Source organism: Arabidopsis lyrata, assembly GCF_000004255.2.
Source record: "Arabidopsis lyrata subsp. lyrata unplaced genomic scaffold ARALYscaffold_6, whole genome shotgun sequence".
Taxonomy (NCBI): Eukaryota; Viridiplantae; Streptophyta; class Magnoliopsida; order Brassicales; family Brassicaceae; genus Arabidopsis; species Arabidopsis lyrata.
Genome location: NW_003302550.1, coordinates 17,960,769 through 17,981,091, shown reverse-complemented (window position 1 = coordinate 17,981,091; position 20,323 = coordinate 17,960,769). Strand labels below are relative to the sequence as shown.

Genomic DNA, 20,323 nt, shown 5'->3' with positions numbered 1-20,323 from the left:
ACTTGACGATTACCACAAGCGACTAACCGCGCTTTGTAACGTTCCAAAGACCCATCAGCGTTATATTTGATTTTGTAAACCCATTTATTGTCAATAGCCTCTTTTCCAGGAGGTAAATCAACAATACTCCAAGTGTGATTCTCTTCCATAGCTCCAATCTCCGAACCCATTGCATTATTCCAACATGGATCTTGAATAGCTTGCTTATAGGAGGTAGGTTCAACACCGTCCATGACAGCGGCTAAGAATACTCTATGAGCAGGAGAAAATATATCATCAGAGATATAACTCGTGAGAGGGTATGGAGTGTGTGTACCTTGGGCCGTAGACGAGGAATCTATGTTGAAGTCGGTAGGAGCGTGATGGGTTTCTTTTACACAACGAGTGCTGTACGTATAGTAATCTTTCAACTTGACGGATGGAAATTTAGAACGCTTTCCTTGACCTAATTCTTCCTCCACCACAGCCGTGTCAATATTTGAGTCAACAACCGGAGACGCCGGAGTGGGAGAAGAAGTAGTCGCCTCTTTAGGAGAATCTTCAAAAATACTAGTAGTCGTGTTCTCTGTAGAAGAAGGATCCGTGACAACATGACCAGACTCATTGTTGACTATCACCGGCTCACTCGGGGACAAATAACTAGGCAATGTAGTAATAGGTTCATTGCTGGAAAGTCGGCTATTTCATACCCAACCTATACATTAGTGTTCAATTCATACATGAAAGTTTACTATGTGCCAATACATACCTAATCTTTTAAAATTTTCAAATTTTATACTCAAACTTATCAAATTGTGCGAAATCACACAACTTTTGTCTTTATTGCTGACGTGGATGCCACCTCGTTGATGACGTTGATGATGTGATTGCCACGTCTTTCATGACGTTATTGCCACGTCATCACCATTTTAAACAAAAATAAAAATTAATTTTTTTTCTCTTCTCATGTTTTTTAATTTGTCCATCACTATCATCCAACGGAATTGTGAAAAAAATTATATATCTAATGTAAGAATTTAAAATCTTCTTTACAAGACTTATAACTAATATTTTAACCGAAACTAATATTTAAACCGAGTTTCTAAACTCAAAATTCGCAATTCTTTTTCTAAAAATCTTCAAATTGCTTTCAATGAAAAATATAAACCCTACAATAATCTTATATATTAATCTTTGAAGAAATTGTTTACATTTATTGTCATTTGATAATTGTCTTTTAGGAACAAAATATTTTTTATATAAATTAATTATCATTGTCAATTAGGGTTGTTTGGATATATATATATAAGTTAAGATACAAAGACAATATTACCATTTACCAGTAATGAGAAATTGTATTTTGTTCTTAAAATACAATTTATTCTAATAGTAATATATGTAATTAAGTTCTCTTTTTTTGTTATCAACTTATGTCTTTTGATTACTATAGAAGATATATTGTAAGGGTTTATGTTTACTACTAAAAGTGATTTGAAGATTTTTAGAAGAATTGTAAATTTGGAGTTTATAAACTCGGTTTAAATATTAGTTTTGGTTGAAATATTAGTTATCAGTCTCGAAAAGAAGATTTTAAATTCTTACATCAAATATATAATTTTTTTCACAGTTTCGTTGGATGATATTGATGGAAAAAAATGTAAAGAGAAAAAAAAATTAATTTTTATTTTTGTTTAATATGATGATGACGTGGCAACGACGTCATGAAGGATGTGGCAACCACGTCATCAACGTCCTCAACGACGTGGCATCCACGTCAGCAACAGAGACAAGAGATGTGTGATTTCGCACAATTTGATAAGTTTGGGTATGAAATTTGAAAATTTTAAAAGATTGGGTATGTATTGGCACATAGTAAACTTTCATGTATGAATTGAACACTACTGTATAGGTTGGGTATGACATGGCCGACTTTCCGTTCATTGCTCCCCCTTTCTCCATTAGTAGGTACAATGTCAAGTATCCAATCTTCATCAACATTGTCAACAAAATGAGACTCACAGGAAAGGTCCAAGACATCTAACTTCCTAATCCTTAGGAGAGAATATCTTTCCATATCAACAATATAGAAATATAACATATGTGTATCTCAATACAAATCGAAAGGGAATGCTTCCAGTGCTACAGATATTTGACGCTCGCTCTCAACGCATCTCTTCCTCAAGTTTCTAACGATTTCGAGTTCAAGCTCTTTGTCGTCTTTGGTAGGCACTTGCCCCGCCTCACCGAGGTACACAGCTCTGGCATTCATCAGCTTCTCCCACCTACTTCTTATCTTTTCAGATAGCCATCGGTTCACCAATGGCCGTCGCGTCAGAGATTCTCGAAGTTATAGTCTCTTCCTTATTCACGGATGTAAGCGGCGGCGGCGGTGTTGTGGTCATAGGAAGAGCTGCTGATTCCTCAGGCGGAGATAATGTAGCAGACGATTCGGAGGCTTAAGAGACAGACAGTTTGAGAAACAAGGAAACATGGAGGCGCGAGGAGAAAAGCGTGGCGAGAGAAAGCGGTTCAGGATGGATAATCCGTTTTATTGGATTTGGGTAGGATTATTTTGGTTGGATATGTAGTTTCCAATTTTCTTAAAGGTTTTTTGGACATTTCTATCACTTTTGATTTTAAGAAAAATGGTAAATAAAATTACAAAATAGAGAGTGGCATTCTAGCTTTTTATTTCGGAGAAAGTGGCTTTCTAGCCAATTTTTCTAATTATGGCCCTACGTAATTTTTTTAATGTCACATAGATAACGGACGTCATGTTTAACTTCACTTTACTAACGTCGGTTTTCAGCTATTTAACAACGCTTTTAATTTGAGTTTACAACAGACGTGTAGTGCAATTATTTTTTAATTCTATTGGTACGATTTTTTTTCTTTACAACAATTCTATCTATATATAACCGCTTCATCTAGCACGAAAAATTCGTACAGAATCGCTTCATATCACATTTGTAAACAACATTCCACAGGAATAGATCTTTTGAGCTCTAATTAATTTCGGATGACAAAAAAAAAAATTCTATCTATACCAATTATTAATTAAATGTAAATAAATCTGACTAAAATTTATAAAATTGATCTTATTAAATTTTAATTATACAAATATAACATATTTATATACCAGCATAAGTAGATTTGTACCGCGGGATGATTTATTTTTAAAGTTAGTATAAAAATATTTTGAAATTATATCTTCTTATAAAATATTTATTTATATTATAGTTTACAATTGTTATTAAATAACGGTATACCACGAGTCCACGAGACAATTGTTAATAAACTGAATGTTAATGATATTTATAAATATTGATTCAAATTCGTCCGCCATATAAACCCGTTCCGAAATATAACCCGTTCCATAATTTCTTAACCCGTCCTATGATTTGTTTTTATTTTAAAATTTAATGATTATTTATTATATATATAAGTTTACAAATCATATCATTCTCTAAGACATTTATATTTAAATAAACTGAAGATTTAATCTGTATTAAAGCGGCATGTTAATGATATTTAAAAATTTTATAAATATTGATTCAAACTCATCCACCATAGAACTTCATTCTGAAATATAACCCGTCATGTAACTTCTTAACTCGTCCCGTGATTTGTTTTCTAAAAGTAGTAATTTTTAAAATTTAACGATTATTTATTATATATAAGAGTTTGCAAATTGCATCATTTTCTAAGATATTTATATTTTATAGTTTACAATTGTTATTAAGTAACATTATACCACGGGACAATTTTTGGTTTTATACAATCTTTTCTAAATAAGACTCATTTAATATATCTAATATTGGTGGTATTAAAAAAAAAATTAAGGATTTAATCCGTATTGAAGCAGATGATTAATAATATTTTAATCTTTTTATTATTGTTGATTCAAAAACCCGTCCCGCCAAACTCGTCCCGCCAAACTCATCCCGCCAAAAAACTCATTTATTTTATTATTGTTGATCTTATTTATGATATGATATCATTGTCTAAATATTTTAATCGATGTAGAACATTGAACAAACATTTTCGTCAATTGGATAATATATGTCTGTTTCTAAAATTTCGAATCACAATATATGCAGAAAAAAATTGATTTTTATTTTATTTTATGTATTATATGATGACCCAAAACAGTGAAAAACAAATCAAACAAAGATGATAGGAGAATCATAATTCTAAATCTTAATCAAATCTTCTAAATATATAAATTATTAAATATGGAATATCCGGTGTATAAATTGGGTTAAATATAACCCGACCCAACAAATTTTTTATGACCAAAATTTGTAAACGGGTCGGGTATCCAAATAACCCGGGAGCATTTTTACCCACCCGTCACCAAAATAACTGCAAAATACTAGTATAGACTGTGTCAAAAATAAAAATATATATCTTATTTACAATACACAACACTTATAGAAAATCAGTCTGCAGCTTTTGAATGATTTGCCTGAAATCAGAAAAATAGCAAAAATATTTTTAACAAAAAAAAAATAGCAAAATATTTTAAAAAAAAAATACATTTCCTCCAATATAGAAATCATTCATAACCTGATCAGTTGATATTGCACTCTTGCACCAGAACCAACAAGTTCCTCCAATATTGCATACCTGAAATTAAAGCTCAGCCTTCTCATTTCAACATTATGTAACTCCAATAGAGATAAAACAAGAGCCTTAAAATGACAGTACCAAACCACGGAAGAATCTAGAAAAAGAGCAATTTGAGATGAAAAGACAAACTTAATTTTCATGGTTCCACGGTTAAATGAACAGTTATCTATCAATTTTTGTGTGTTACACTTAGTTACTAAAACCAAATAGAGAAACTGAGACTACTCAGAAAGTTGCAGTCTATAAATAAAAATCATAGTCTAATGCAAACAGTCCTTTATAAGAAACATATAGTTCAATGATTGTTCAGAACAAAGATCAGTTTTGTATTAAAACATGCCCGAACACAACATTAACCAAAGCATGTAGATCCTCCAACGATTCAATGAGTAAATTTACCTTCAGTAGAGATTGGGGAAGAATGAACTGCTTCTCTAGGCATTAGCTCGATTGTTCAATCTTCTTTCACTATGTTTGCAGCCAAATGTAAAATCAATGTTGCTAAAAGAAGATTGCTATGTACTCTCCATTGATAAACAAAGATACAATAAACAAAACAGAATTGGTGATCAGAGAACTAACCAAGAACTTCAAAAGTGGAACTCAGATGAAACAACTCCACTGTTAGGCCTAACGCAATTTTGTTTTTCGGAGTTCATGGTCGTAACCTAAAACACAAGCGAGTTCAGTCGGTTATAAACCTAAAAATTATCTTAACTTTTGATCTTAACTTTTAACGTTATTTTTCAGTCGGTTATAGAAACGATGCTAATTCCCTTCCAATTTTACTTTTCCACGTCGGGTAACAAAACGACTTGAAAAATAACGCCTCTTAGGGCCTGACTGGTTTAAACGCAGCGGTTGCGGTTGCGGTTGCGGGAGTTTGCGGAAGCGGGCAGTTGCGGTTTCAAGCGTTACCAAGCATTTTGAACGACTGATTTAGCGTTTGAAAATAGATGCGTTTGCGGAAGTTTTATGACTGGTAAACCAGCGGATGCGGTAGCAGTTAAATAAAAAATGACTAAAAAAATAAAAAATATTATAAAAAAAAGAAATAAAAACACCAATATATTATTATGATAATATTAGAAAAATTGAACATGCTTAATAATTAAAACCATAAATAAAGTACTAAATAATTATTCAAAAATAAAGAAATTTTTAAATAAGATAGTACTTTATGCTGAGTTAACACCAAAAATTGTATCAAGTAATGGGACAAACTGTAAATAACGTTGAATTCAATAAAAAAACAAGTAATTTTCTATTCGAGAAAACAAATCGAAACATATATTCAATCAAAAAGAAAAGCAATATATAATGAAAAGAAAAAAATATTCAAATTGATTTTCATCAGTTTGGGTGGAAGATATTGAGAAAATAAGGTTTTAGAATATTGACCAGAGTTTCTGATGAGAACGTGATACAAAGATGAAAGATATATATAAGATTAATATATTTTATAATAACTATTAGTAAACGTTTGATTTTTTTTTTTTTAAAATCCAACCGCTACCGCCCGCAACCGCAAACGCTTGCGGGAATGAGCTTTTGAAATTCAGCGATTTCGAGCGGTTTGAAGCGGTACGGAACGGTTTCTATGATTGGTACCAACCGCTAACAACCGCAACCGACCGCTAGCAACTGCTAGGAGGGTGCTAGCGGGAGAACCAATCAAGCCCTTAGCATTTTTTTTGTAGTGAATTTAATACACTATCGTACATGAAACCAATAATATTCTAGTTATTATTCTTTATGGATATTCTAGCATGTTTTGTATTATTCTTTATAGATACCAATGTTTGTTAATAGATTTTTTTGATATACTTTAATTTTTTTATTTAATTAGTGTTTACTATATATATCACAAAATCCCAAAAAAAATAATTCTTAGTTACACTTACTTCTCCTATATAATATTTGAGAGATCATTTCGCTTCTCAAACCAAAAAAAACAACGATCGTCTCGCAAAAAAAACTTGAAGAAAATTCAGAATCATCCTTCGTAAGTTTCTCTAGTTTATTTCTATACAATTTTTGCACTCCTCATGTTAAAGCTTTTTTCATAACCATTACCTTCTGCATAAATAAACATAAATCTTCATAAAAAATGTGAAAGACATAAGAGCCTAAAAACGAGTACTGATCTTCTTCACCTTTCTTTGTTTGCTGTCGTGGGAAAATCAGAAAATTCTTTGTTTAATTCAATTTGAAGAAAAATTCATATCATCCTTCGTAAGTTTCTCTAGTTTATTTTTATACAATTTTTTGCACTCCTCATGTCAAAGCTTTTTGTCATAACTCATAACTAATACCTTCTGCATAACTAAAACATAAATTTCATAAAAACTTATCTTTGTAAAGTGAAAAACGAGTACTGATCTTCACCTTTGTTTGTTTGACGTCGTCGGAAAATTAGAATTTTTTAAAAAAAAATCTATGAAAATTCTATTCTATTCTATTAAAATGTTGCAAAATATATTCGGTAGAATTATAAAGAAAGAATTAAATCCTTTAAAATCTTTAACAAATCTGTATCTTGTTTGCGAGAATTTTGATTTTGATTTTGATTTGTCTTTTTTTTTTTTCAGGTAGTTTACGTGTATCAAGGACTTTTACTGTGGTCTAGGTATTTCTTTAATTCTATTCAATCCAATTCTATTAAATTCTTTGGTTTAATTTATCACTCTTAGATTTTTTTTTTTACAAAATAAAAATCATTAAACTATGGCATTATCTATACTATTGATTGATAATCACTACATAATAAAAATCTTTAATTTGTAGAATATTTTGCCATTGGTTTTTTAAAATTTGAAGAAAGATTAAAAGATTTAACATTTTAATTAGAATTTAAATTATATAAAATTTGAAATATCTTTTTTAAAAACGGATAGTTTAGATTTTAAAACATTTCCCTAATAAAACAATTCTAATTAATTCTGATTAGCATACATGAAAGAAAAAACGATTTTAAAATTTGATTTTCCAAATATGAAAAAACATTTAGTATATTTTTCATATATAATCTAAATTAAATACTTCCATCCTATAAAATATAGCATATTCAACAAATAATTTTTGGATTTTACATTTATAAATATCTAGAAAATATTTCCAGTATAATTAAAACTATATCCTGACCCGCATGTATGTGCGGGATTTCAAATTTTAAGAAAATGTGTTGTAATAAAATTTTTGTAAATATAAAATATTTTGTTGTTTTGGTGATATATATTGTTGTATATATATTATAATATACGCAGAAAACCGTAGAATGCAATTTATATTGTTTATGACACAATAGTTAATGTTGTGAACCATACGTCAAATTTCGGAGTTTGAAATTGAAGAGTAAATTAGAAAAAAAAAATATTATTAGATTAGAATATAATATAGGTTAGATTGATGTAAACAAATATTTATTTTATATATTATTTATAAACCAATCTTAGATTAATTGTGAGATAATCAAAGACGTGGATGTATGCATAATATTTATAGGAAATAGATTGTACATGAAATTAGATTTTTATTTGTGGATGATGACGAAAAATACTAATCTTAATTGCATATTTTAAATTTATGATGACCAAAATATTAAAAAAAAACTTAAATTTCCTATGATCCTTATGCATGCAAATATGGTGATTATGATTGTTCAAATACAAGTAATGAGCTGTTAACAAAATTCTATTAATGTTTGTTTCCAGAAAGAAACTATTCAAGTTTAATAGAAAAAAAAGAATATTGGTGTGAATGAATATTTTCTCATTTTGAAGTATTTGCTTTGAAAATTTAAACATTGGTATTTAAATTATATTTTAATATTTTTTGAAAAAAATAAAATAATTGAATTTAGAAGAATATAAGCTTGTAACAATTTGAGACGAAATAAAATAATTTACTTGATTTGATATATTAATTTATTTGGCTCTAAATAAAATAATTTGGAGATATAGTAACTATTATAATATGTTTTAAAATATATATTTTTATGTAATTGAAATTAATTTTAGTGATATATATTTAAAATAATGAACACTACCCATTTCTAAAAAATATATTTCAGAATTTATATCATTTAAATTCTAATTCAAATGTAAAATATTTTAATCTATACTGAAAATATTATCTAGATATTTAGAACCTAAAATCCAAAATTATTTGTTGAATAGGTTATATTTTAAAGGATGAAACTATTTAGTATAGATTATATATGAAAAATATACTAAATATTTTTTCATATTTGGAAAATAAAATACTAAAATCGTTTTATCATGTATACTACTAATCAGAATTAATTATCATAGTTTTGTTAAGGAAATGTATTAAAATCTAAATTAAATGATAATTTGTTACAATAAATTAGATTTATTAGAAATATCTAATAATATATTACCAAAATAAATAAGTTTATATTTATAAAATTTCGAATTAATAACTTGATTTATTTTTTATAATTTTTTGACAGCAAATAACTTGATTTATTATGGAATCTTTAAACTATTTCCAAAAATATTGGGTAGTTATTATTTTATTGATTTATTTTCTATTATTTAAAAAATGTTTTTTTTTTATTTCTTGAAATTTATAAAAATCAATGGCATTCTATGTAATAATCTAAAACTTAAAGGTTTTTTATTATTTAGTGATTCCCAATTAATAGTATAGATATTTTACATTTTAATTATAATTTAAATGATATAAATATTGAAATATCGTTTTTTAAAAAAGCTATGATAATAGCTACTATATCTCCAAATTATTTTATTTAGAGCTAAATAAATTAATATATATCATATCAAATAAATTATTTTATTTCGTATCAAATTGTTACACACTTTTGGAATATACATTCTTCTAAAGTCGATTATTTTCTTTTTCATCAAAACATTAAAATATAATTTAAGTACCAATGTTTAAAATTTTCAATGCAAATATTTCAAAATGAGAAAATATTATTCACACCAATATTCTTTTTTTTAAAAAAATTTGAATAGGTTCTTTTTTGGAAAAAAAAATTAATAAGATTTTTTTAACAGCTCATTAATTGTATTTGAATAACCATAATTACCATATATGAAAAATATCATAAGTATAAGTTTAATGGGGAAATATCAAAATCGTTGAGATCATAGAAAATTTTAGTTTTTTTTTTTGTCGTCTAGATTTATTATTAATTGCAAATTATGAGAACTGTTACATAGACAATTTTACAACTGACAATTTTTTCTGACCCTTACTAGATTCACGACAGACTACACTTCCTTCTTCGTGATCTTGATGCCTCCATTAATCTGCAAATTTGTTAATAAATCGCAATATCTGGGACTCGAACCCCAGACCTCTTGGTGTAGAAGCATTAATCAACCCTTGGTCAACCAATGGGCCAAGGGGGCTTCCACAGAAAATTTTAGTTTTTTTTTAATATTTTCGTCACCATAAATTTAAAACAATTAAGATTACTTTTTTTTGGTAAAGATTGAATCCACAAATTAAAACCTAATTTTGTGTACAAATATATTTCCTATAGTTTCGTGTATATAAATATTATGGTTATATGCATACGTCCAAAATGTCTAATTTAAATTACAAGCTATTAAAAGATTTACACATTAATTAAAATTAATTCAAAATGATTATCTAAAATTTATTCACATTAAACCCTCTCTTCTTCTTTTTAAGATTTTGATAAGATTTGTTTTTAAAAATTATGGAGCAAGTTTATCAAATAAATTTAAAATATCTATATTTAATATATTTGTCTCATATTAGAAATGCAATCTCTTATGTGACATGAATCGGGGAACGGGTATAGGATATAATGGAACATGGCGAAACCAAACATAATTACGTCCACTTCTAAATATTTGTATTTGTTTAATCATTTTTAACGGTTTTATATACGGTTGATTGATCACAAGTTTAATAAAAATCTAACTAACCATTACTCCATTTTAATTTGATCCCGGTCCGACTGCTAAGTTGTTACGAATTTTTAATACTGCTGAAACCATTATTATTTTAAATATTCAAATATTAATAAGCTAGATTAAAACTAACCTGAAAATTAAACTAAATACCCAACTGATATGAGTTTTGGTTATAAATACTATATAAAATATAAAATATATTTGTTTAATTCAATCTAACTTATATTATGTTTCAAACTAAGATTTTTTCTAATCTATTCTTTAGTTTCAAACTCCAAAATTTGAAATATGGTGCACAACATTAGCTATTGTGTCATAAACAACATAAAATAACATTCTACACTTTTTCGGGTACATTATAATTTATATACTAGATTATATATCACCAAAACAACAAAATAATCTATATTTACTAAAAATTTATTACAACACATTTCTTAAAACATAAAATCCTGCATGTACGTGCGGGTCATGATCTAGTTCTATCTTAATTTATCACTCTTACGATAGTTTTTTTTTATCCAAAAGACTATGTGATTGTGCTCTCATCATCTCCATGTGCATATACAAACTCTAATAATCAAATCTTCTATTATTTTTTCCGGATCTAACTACTTGTTGGTGAATACTTCATCTCTCTTTTTTTTTTTTTTGATCAAACTTCATCTCTCTTTATATTTACTTTCTAAACATATACTAATTAATTTTTATATTTCTTCGCAAATATTATCAAAAGTTTCAACTTAAAAACTGATTTGTTCGATTGATCGTGTATGTGGCATGAAAGAAACCATGGCATATTCTTTTTGTGTTATATTTTAAATCGTAATTTTTTCAGTATATGTCTCGAATCCCCAATTTGTTGGATAGTTTGTTGATAGATTTTATTTCCTACAAACAAAAAAAATATTTCTAGTTCAAATCCTTATCAAACTAGAATCGGTATTTTTTTTTGTTACAACAACTTTCTCTATGTTATAATACATCATATTGGACTTATAACCGGGCTCAATAAGCCCATCAGGGTTATTCATTATGTACTCTAAAACCCTAGGTTTATATGCCTATATATATGTATCGTTATTCATAGAATGGAATAAGATAACAATAAGTTTCACAACACGTTATCAACACGAGTTTGCTCTTAACAACCCTAACCCTAAAAATCGCAAAATACTGTTCACACCGACACTGTTCATCGACACTGTTCGCCGATACTGTTCATCGATACTGTTCATCGACACTGTTCATCGGTACTGTTTATCGATACTGTTCATCGACACTGTTCGCCGATACTGTTCACGCCGACACTGTTCATCGACACTGTTCATCGGTACTGTTCATCGACAGCGTGAGTTACCGAGGTCTTAAGCTCCCGGTTCAATCCGTTCAACCCCAATTGGTGAAAGGTAAAAACAAAACCTTAAAAGCTTAAAGATCAAAAACCTTGTATTACTTAAACCTAACACTCAAAATCGAAAACACTAAGCCATGGCCGAAATCTTAAAACCTAAATCAAATCAAATCCAAAACCGCAATTTTCGTGTATCCCCTAAACCGAAAATCATTCTCGGTTAACTCCTAAACCCGAATATCAATTCGATTCATCGGTTAAACCGATTATCAAACCGGTTCCAAAAATAATAACCGGATCTCAATCTGGGTAAACCGGTTCAAACTGGTTATTCTAAACCGGAAATCAATTCGGCCCAAACCGGAATCTAATATTCCGGTCCAACTTTAAACCATTAAACCGAACTTATGTTCCGTATCCTTAAAATTTAGAAGGTTTTCTCAAATAGAATTTTCCTCATTTAGAAAGTTTCCTCAAATAGAAATTTTCCTCATTTAGAAAGTTTTCCTCAAATAGAAACTTTTCTCATTTAGAAAGCTTCCCTCAAATAGAAACTTTCCTCATTTAGAAGGTTTCCTCAAATAGAAACTTTCCTCATTTAGAAAGTTTTTCTCAAATAGAAACTTTCCTCATTTAGAAAGTTTTTCTCAAATAGAAACTTTCCTCATTTAGAAGGTTTCCTAAAATAGAAACTTTCCTCATTTACAAGGTTTCCTAAAATAGAAACTTTCCTCAAATAGCAAATGACCCGGAATGAAAACTTTCCTCATTTAGAAAGTTTCCCAAATTAGAAACTTTCCTCAAATATAAAGTTTCCTCAAATAGAAAATTTAATTATTTTCATATAACTATCCTTTTAACAAACCCCTAATGAAATCAATTTCATGTTTCAGATGTCAAACATTCAGAAAGTCGAGTTCGAGGCCCTCAAGGTCTCCGGTGAAAACTATCTCGAATGGGCCCTGGACACCAGGATTTTCCTCAACTCAAAGGGACTGGGTGAGTGTATCAAAGCGGATAACACCGCATCTGATAAAGACCGGTCCCAGGCGATATTTCATATCCGCCATCATTTGGCCGCAAGCCTCAAACAGCAATATCTCACTCTTGAGAACCCACTCGAACTTTGGGTGGCCCTGAAAAAACGGTATGATCACCAGAAAACGGTGCTCTTGCCACAAGCCAAGTTTGACTGGAAGGAACTCCGGTTCCAAGATTACAAATCTGTGGATGACTACAACTCCGAACTCTTTCGGATAGTTTCAATCATGAAACTATGTGGTGAAGAGGTGTCTGATAATGATCTCCTCGAGAAAACATTATCCACCTTCCATACCCAAAATATTGTGCTTCAGCAACAATATTGTGCAATGAAACATACATTGTACGAAGATTTGTTATCCTGTTTGCTCTTGGCCGAGAAAAACAATGACCTGTTAATGAGGAACAGTGCCCAGCCCCCGGGATCGGCTCCAGTACCAGATTCCCGCAAAGAATCCTACAATGTCCAGCGAGACAGATCCTCAGATCGTGGCCATGGACATGGGAATGGACGTGGGAATGGACGTGGAAAGCGTGGACGCGGAAACGGACGTGGCAACCGACATAACCTCAGTTATGGTTCCGGTAAAGGCCGTGGTATCTCTAAACCAAACCGCCCTGCCCACCCAACCAATCAGTCTGCCTGTACCAGATGCAGAATGTTCAATCACTGGACAAAGAACTGTCGTACTCCCAAGTTACATTGCGATTTGTATCAGAAACATGGGAAAGCACCTGCTGAAGCTAACATGGCCCAGCAAGTTGATGCTAACGACACCACCACCGAGCCGACCGATCTCATGGACTACGAGACCTCAGATCTCCTCGATTGATTCTATCGTCTGAACACTTGCTTATTTTGATTTTGTTTCTTTTCATTTTGGGGATCTGTTTTATTTTCATTTGCTATTTATTTTCAGACATTTTGATATTTTATTAATTTATGAATCTTATGATTTACTCATTTTTAAATCATACCTCTTGTTTAAATTGAAGATATGAACACTCAAAAGGATATCATAGTGGTGGATAGTGGATCCAGCCACACTATCCTCAAAGACAAGAGTTATTTCATAAATTTAACCATGCAAACCGCGAATATTAGCAAAATAGCGGGTAGCTCGAACTTAATAGAAGGCCACGGCCAGGCCTATGTGTTGTTATCAAACGGCACACATCTGGACATTCCAGATGCATTATACTCACCCAGCTCAAAAAGAAACCTTTTAAGTTTTAAAGATATCAGACTTAATGATTTCCACATAGAAACCCAGGGTGAAGGGAATAAAGAATCCCTACTGATCACTAAGATCACACTTGGCCATAAACAAGTCCTCGAGACTATACCCGCTTTATCTACTGGCCTTTACTATGCCAAGGTCAGTATGATTGAGGCTAATAATGCTCTCAAAGCCCGGTTCCAAGACTACACTATTTGGCATGACCGGCTTGGTCATCCCGGTACAACCATGATGCGGAAATTAATCCAAAGTTCTCAAGGACACACCCTTCGAGAAAACCGAGTCTTCCCTCAGCACCTCATGTGCACAGCTTGCTCCCAAGGGAAGTTGATCACTCGGCCTTCACCAGTAAAAGTGTCCAAAGAGACATTGCATTTTCTGGAAAGAATCCAAGGAGATATCTGTGGTCCCATTCACCCACCTTCTGGGACATTCCGGTACTTCATGGTACTAATAGATGCTTCGACCCGTTGGTCGTATGTATGCCTGTTGTCTTCTCGGAACCAAGCTTTTGCTAGGTTGTTGGCTCAAATCATCAGATTACGAGCCCACTTTCCAGACTTCCCACTAAAGACTATACGTCTTGATAATGCTGGTGAATTCACTTCCCAAGCGTTTAATGATTACTGTATGGCCATGGGGGTGACCGTTGAACATCCTGTGGCACATGTCCATACTCAGAATGGACTTGCTGAATCATTCATTAAACGAATCCAATGGATTGCTCGACCATTACTCATGAGGTCGAAACTCCCGGTCTCAGCTTGGGGACATACAGTATTACATGCTGCTGAACTAATACGCATCCGACCATCTAGTGAGCATAGATATTCCCCATCCCAATTATTACAGGGTCATGAGCCAGACATCTCCCATCTCAAAACATTTGGGTGCTCAGTCTATGTACCCATTGCTCCACCACATAGAACCAAAATGGGACCTCAAAGGAGGATGGGAATATATGTTGGTTTTGATTCTCCCACCATCATCAAATATCTCGAGCCGACCACTGGAGACCTATTTAAGGCCAGATATTTGATGAATCGGTATATCCAACATTGGGTGGAGAGAAACAAAAGCTGGTCAAAGAGCTATCATGGAATCAAACATCCTTAAATTGGCAAGATCCTCGGACTCTAGAATGTGATTCGGAGATCCAAAAGATTATACACTATCAAAAGCTAGCTAATCAATTGCCAGATTCCTTTGCTGACCCGAACAAAGTAACCAAATCGTACATACCAGCTTGTAATGCACCAGTACGAATCACTGTTCCAACGGGACAAGTTCAAGTTGCTACAGAGTCTGCATCACGAAATAAACGTGGCAGACCTCTAGGTTCCAAAGACAAGAATCCACGGAAATCAAAGAAAGGTGCAATAGTTGAAACCGGGATTCCCAATATAACAGACATAGCGCGCGCTGAGACTCACTCTAATGAACCACCAGAAGAGGTTCGGGACGCCGAATCTCTAGGTTCTGACGAGATCGATAACGATGAGATCTCTATCAATTACAACATGTCTGGAACCCAATGGAACAGAAAAGAAGTCGACTTAAATGCACTCTTTGCATACAAAGCAGCACTTGATATTGCGAACACGCAAGAGGATCTAGAACCCACGTCTATCACAGAGTGCACTCATAGAACAGACTGGCTAAAATGGAAAGAAGCCATAAACGTGGAGTTAAAGAGTCTCAAACTCAGGAATGTGTTTGGTCCGATCATCTGGACACCATTCAATGTCAAACCAGTGGGCCGTAAATGGGTCTTTGTGCGTAAAAGAAACGAACTCGGTGAAGTCGTTCGTTATAAAGCACGGCTTGTAGCACAAGGATTCTCACAGAGACCCGGAATCGATTATGAGGAGACTTATTCTCCGGTGGTGGATGCAACTACTTTTCGATTCCTCATAAGTCTGGCCATAAGAGAAAATCTAGATTTGTGGTTAATGGATGTTGTCACCGCATATCTCTATGGGCCCCTCGACAATGAAATATACATGAGATTACCAGATGGCATAGAGCTTAAAGATAAGCATGCATCTCGAGATCAATACTGCATCAGGCTGAACAAATCCTTGTATGGACTGAAACAAAGTGGACGTATGTGGTATAACCGGTTAAGCGAATATCTCATCAGAGAAGGCTACAAAAACGATCCCATCAGTCCATGCATTTTCATCAAGAAATACTCAAACAAAGGATTTGTAATCATAGCAGTTTACGTGGATGACCTAAACATCCTTGGAACATCTGGTGAAATCTCCCAAACAGTCGACTGCTTGAAAGCAGAATTCGAAATGAAAGACCTAGGTAAAACTAAATTCTGTTTGGGTTTACAACTTGAGTACGTTAAAGGAGGAATCCTTGTGCATCAAGCGGCTTACATTGAAAAAGTACTCAAGCGATTCAATATGGACCAGGCCCACCCATTGAACAGCCCAATGGTTGTCCGGAGCCTAGGATTGGACAGTGATCCATTTGGTCCCAAGAAGGACGATGAAGAAATTCTCGGTCCAGAAAAGCCATACCTCAGTGCTGTAGGAGCGTTAATGTACTTGGCTAGTCACACTAGACCAGACATTTGTTTTGCCGTGAACCTCCTAGCTCGCTTCAGCTCATGTCCAACTCAGAGGCACTGGAATGGTATCAAACACCTCCTAAGATACCTTCAAGGTACTAAAGACTTAGGACTGTTTTACACTAACCACAACAAGGATGGACTAGTTGGTTTTGCTGATGCAGGTTATCAATCAGATCCGCACAATGCCAAGTCTCAAACTGGTTATGTGTTCACGCATGGAGGAACAGCTATCTCTTGGAGATCGATAAAGCGGACAATCACTACCACTTCATCAAACCATGCAGAACTTTTGGCCATTCACGAAGCCAGCAGAGAATGTGTTTGGCTACGATCCATGACTCAGCACATCCGATCAGATTGTGGTATGAAAGAAGATAAGGAGCCCACGGTTATGTTTGAAGACAACGCGGCTTGCATTGCTCAACTCAAGGAAGGTTATATCAAAGGAGATCGGACGAAGCACATCCTACCGAAATTCTTCTCAACCTCGGATTGGCAGAAGGATGGTACGATCAGCGTTCAACAGGTCCGATCATGCGATAACTCCGCCGACCTTTTCACCAAATCATTGCCCGCTTCAACACTCCGGAAGCTCATCCAACAAATAGGAATGTGTAGACTTGGAGATCTACGGTGATGCTCTAATCAGGGGGAGTAATGCGTGTTGTACTCTTTTTCCTTCACCATGGTTTTTCCCACTGGGTTTTCCTGGTAAGGTTTTAATGAGGCAACATTCCCCAGCGTATTATCGAGATCCCGATTGACCATCAGGTCCGGTTACTCCGTCCAAGGGGGAGTGTTATAATACATCATATTGGACTTATAACCGGGCCCAATAAGCCCATCAGGGTTATTCATTATGTACTCTAAAACCCTAGGTTTATATGCCTATATATATGTATCGTTATTCATGGAATGGAATAAGATAACAATAAGTTTCACAACACTCTATATATATCATTATATTGTAACATTTTTTCCACTTGTTTGGCTTCCAGAGTGAAGAGAACAGAGAAATATCGAGATGGCTAACGGAGAAGAAGGAAGCATCTTGAAAGCTCTTGACGTTGCGAAGACTCAATGGTACCACTTCACGGCTGTTGTAGTCGCCGGTATGGGTTTTTTCACAGACTCGTATGATCTCTTCGTGATATCTCTCATCACGAAGCTACTTGGCCGGATCTACTATCAGGTTCCTGGCTCCTCCTCTCCTGGAAGCCTCCCTGACGGCATCTCTGCCGCCGTGAGCGGTGTAGCCTTCGCCGGAACGTTTCTCGGACAGATTTTCTTCGGATGTCTTGGTGACAAGCTCGGACGTAAGAGAGTCTATGGTTTGACACTCTTGATCATGACCATTTGCTCCATTGGTTCTGGTCTTTCTCTTGGAAACGATCCGAAAACCGTCATGGTAACTCTCTGCTTCTTCCGTTTCTGGCTCGGGTTTGGCATCGGTGGTGATTATCCTCTCTCGGCTACAATCATGTCCGAGTACGCTAACAAACGTACTCGAGGCGCGTTCATAGCAGCTGTTTTTGGTATGCAAGGAGTTGGGATACTTGCCGCAGGAGGGGTTTCTTTACTTGTCTCGTATATTTTTGAGATTAAGTATCCGTCTCGGGCCTATATATTGGACGGCGCAGCCTCCACCGTCCCACAGGCGGATTACGTGTGGAGGATCATCCTGATGGTCGGAGCCTTACCGGCTCTCTTGACATACTACTGGCGTATGAAGATGCCTGAAACTGCTCGTTACACCGCTCTAGTCGCCAAGAACGCGTAGCAAGCGGCTTCGGATATGACTAAGGTTCTCAACGTTGACATTGAAGCGTCTTCCGCAAAACATGACCAAGCTAGGGTTTCCACAGACGAGTTTGGCTTGTTCTCCAAGAAATTTCTTTGCCGTCACGGAGTTAACCTATTCGGAACAGCCGCTACATGGTTCCTCCTCGACATCGCTTTCTACAGCCAAAACTTGTTCCAAAAGGATATCTTCACCACCATAGGATGGTTACCTTCGGCTAAAACCATGAACGCAATCCAAGAGCTCTACATGATCGCCAAGGCTCAAACCATAATCGCTTGTTGCAGTACCGTTCGTGGTTACATTGCTACTATAGTTTTAATTGACAGATTGGGACGGTTCTGGATTCAGATCATTGGATTCGCCATGATGACGGTTTTCATGTTGGTTTTAGCCATACCGTACCACCATTGGACTTTACCGGCTAACCGGATTGGTTTTGTGGTTTTCTACTCTCTCACCTTTTTCTTCTCCAATTTTGGACCTAACGCAACTACGTTCATTGTCCCGGCTGAGATTTTTCCGGCGAGGATTAGGTCTACTTGTCACGGTATCTCGGCTGCGTCGGGTAAAGCCGGTGCGATGGTCGGTTCTTTCGGGTTTGCTGCGTTGGTTAAGGCTTTGGGTATGAGTAATACGTTATACATCATGGCAGGAATCAACTGTGTTGGCTTTCTTATCACGTTAGTTGCAATTCCGGAGCCTAAGGGGATATCGCTTGAGGAGCTTACGGGCGAAACTAAACCGGAGAAAGTCCAGGAGAACATCGTTGTTTAGATTTTTATTTTCTTTTTGTTTTGCTTCATTATCTTTTTTTTTTTTCTTTTTGTCATCCAAAATTAATTAGAACTCAAAAGACCCATTCCTGAGGAATGTTGTTTACATAAGTGATATGAAGCGGTTTATTATCGTATTTTGTTAGGATTTTTTTTTGTGTTTTGTGACTTTGCCAGATTTTTAGATCTTTTTTTTAGATTCTATTGTCGCTCGCTGAGTTTTCATTAATCAGTTTTTTATATCATAAATAAAAACTGTTATTAATTAGAAGCTTTTATCCAAAGTAAAACAGAGATATTAATTTGATATTTTTTTCAAATTAAACATCTTTAGTTGAGCGCGTAATCTAATCAGAAGAAGAATCTTTAATATCTTGCTTGGAACCGTTCCGATAGAAAATGTTGACCATTGGTGGTGGTGGTGCATATGCCGTTTACTTTTCCGTTATTGGTCCCAAAGCTTAAATTTGAATTATTTCTTGTAATGGTGCAAATGATGTCGAGTTTCCACAATTTGACGAATACCTCTCAGTCAAAACTCAACAGCTTCGTCGTTCGCTACACCTTCCAAGCCACAATTTATAGTCTTTGGAGGGAAAGAAACGGTCGACGTCATGGTGAACCAAAAACCTCGGCTGCAAATCTAAGTCGTTTCATTGATAAACCAATACGGAATAAGCTCAGCCTTCTCTGACACCAAAGTGGGTTTGAAGGAGGGATCCAATTCTGGTTCCAAACTCATCCATAATCTTTTGTGATTGTTTTCAAATCATCATCTCTAAAACTCAGCTCACTATGAAGCATTTATTGTAATAAAGTCTTTTTTTGTTTGAATATAATTTTACATTCTTTCAGAAAAAAAAAAAAAAAAGAGGTCGAGTTTCCAACAAATTTCGATTATGGATTAATATTTGAGATGTTTCTCGATGAACTCGTTACATACCATATCAGCATTTCTCAAACCCGAAGACCATGC

General features: G+C 33.9%; 1 protein-coding gene and 1 pseudogene across 1 annotated transcript; both read left to right on the top strand.

Moving 5' to 3' along the window:
* The first annotated feature begins 11,865 nt into the window (after nucleotides 1-11,865).
* On the top strand, nucleotides 11,866-13,837 carry LOC110227488. The gene is made up of 2 exons (XM_021021828.1): nucleotides 11,866-11,956; nucleotides 12,795-13,837. Exon 2 carries the CDS (start codon nucleotides 12,795-12,797, stop codon nucleotides 13,773-13,775), a length of 981 nt encoding a protein of 326 aa, XP_020877487.1. The 5' UTR covers nucleotides 11,866-11,956; the 3' UTR covers nucleotides 13,776-13,837.
* Nucleotides 13,838-17,750: 3,913 nt separating this feature from the next.
* LOC9310580 lies at nucleotides 17,751-19,380 on the top strand (annotated as a pseudogene).
* Nucleotides 19,381-20,323: the final 943 nt, after the last annotated feature.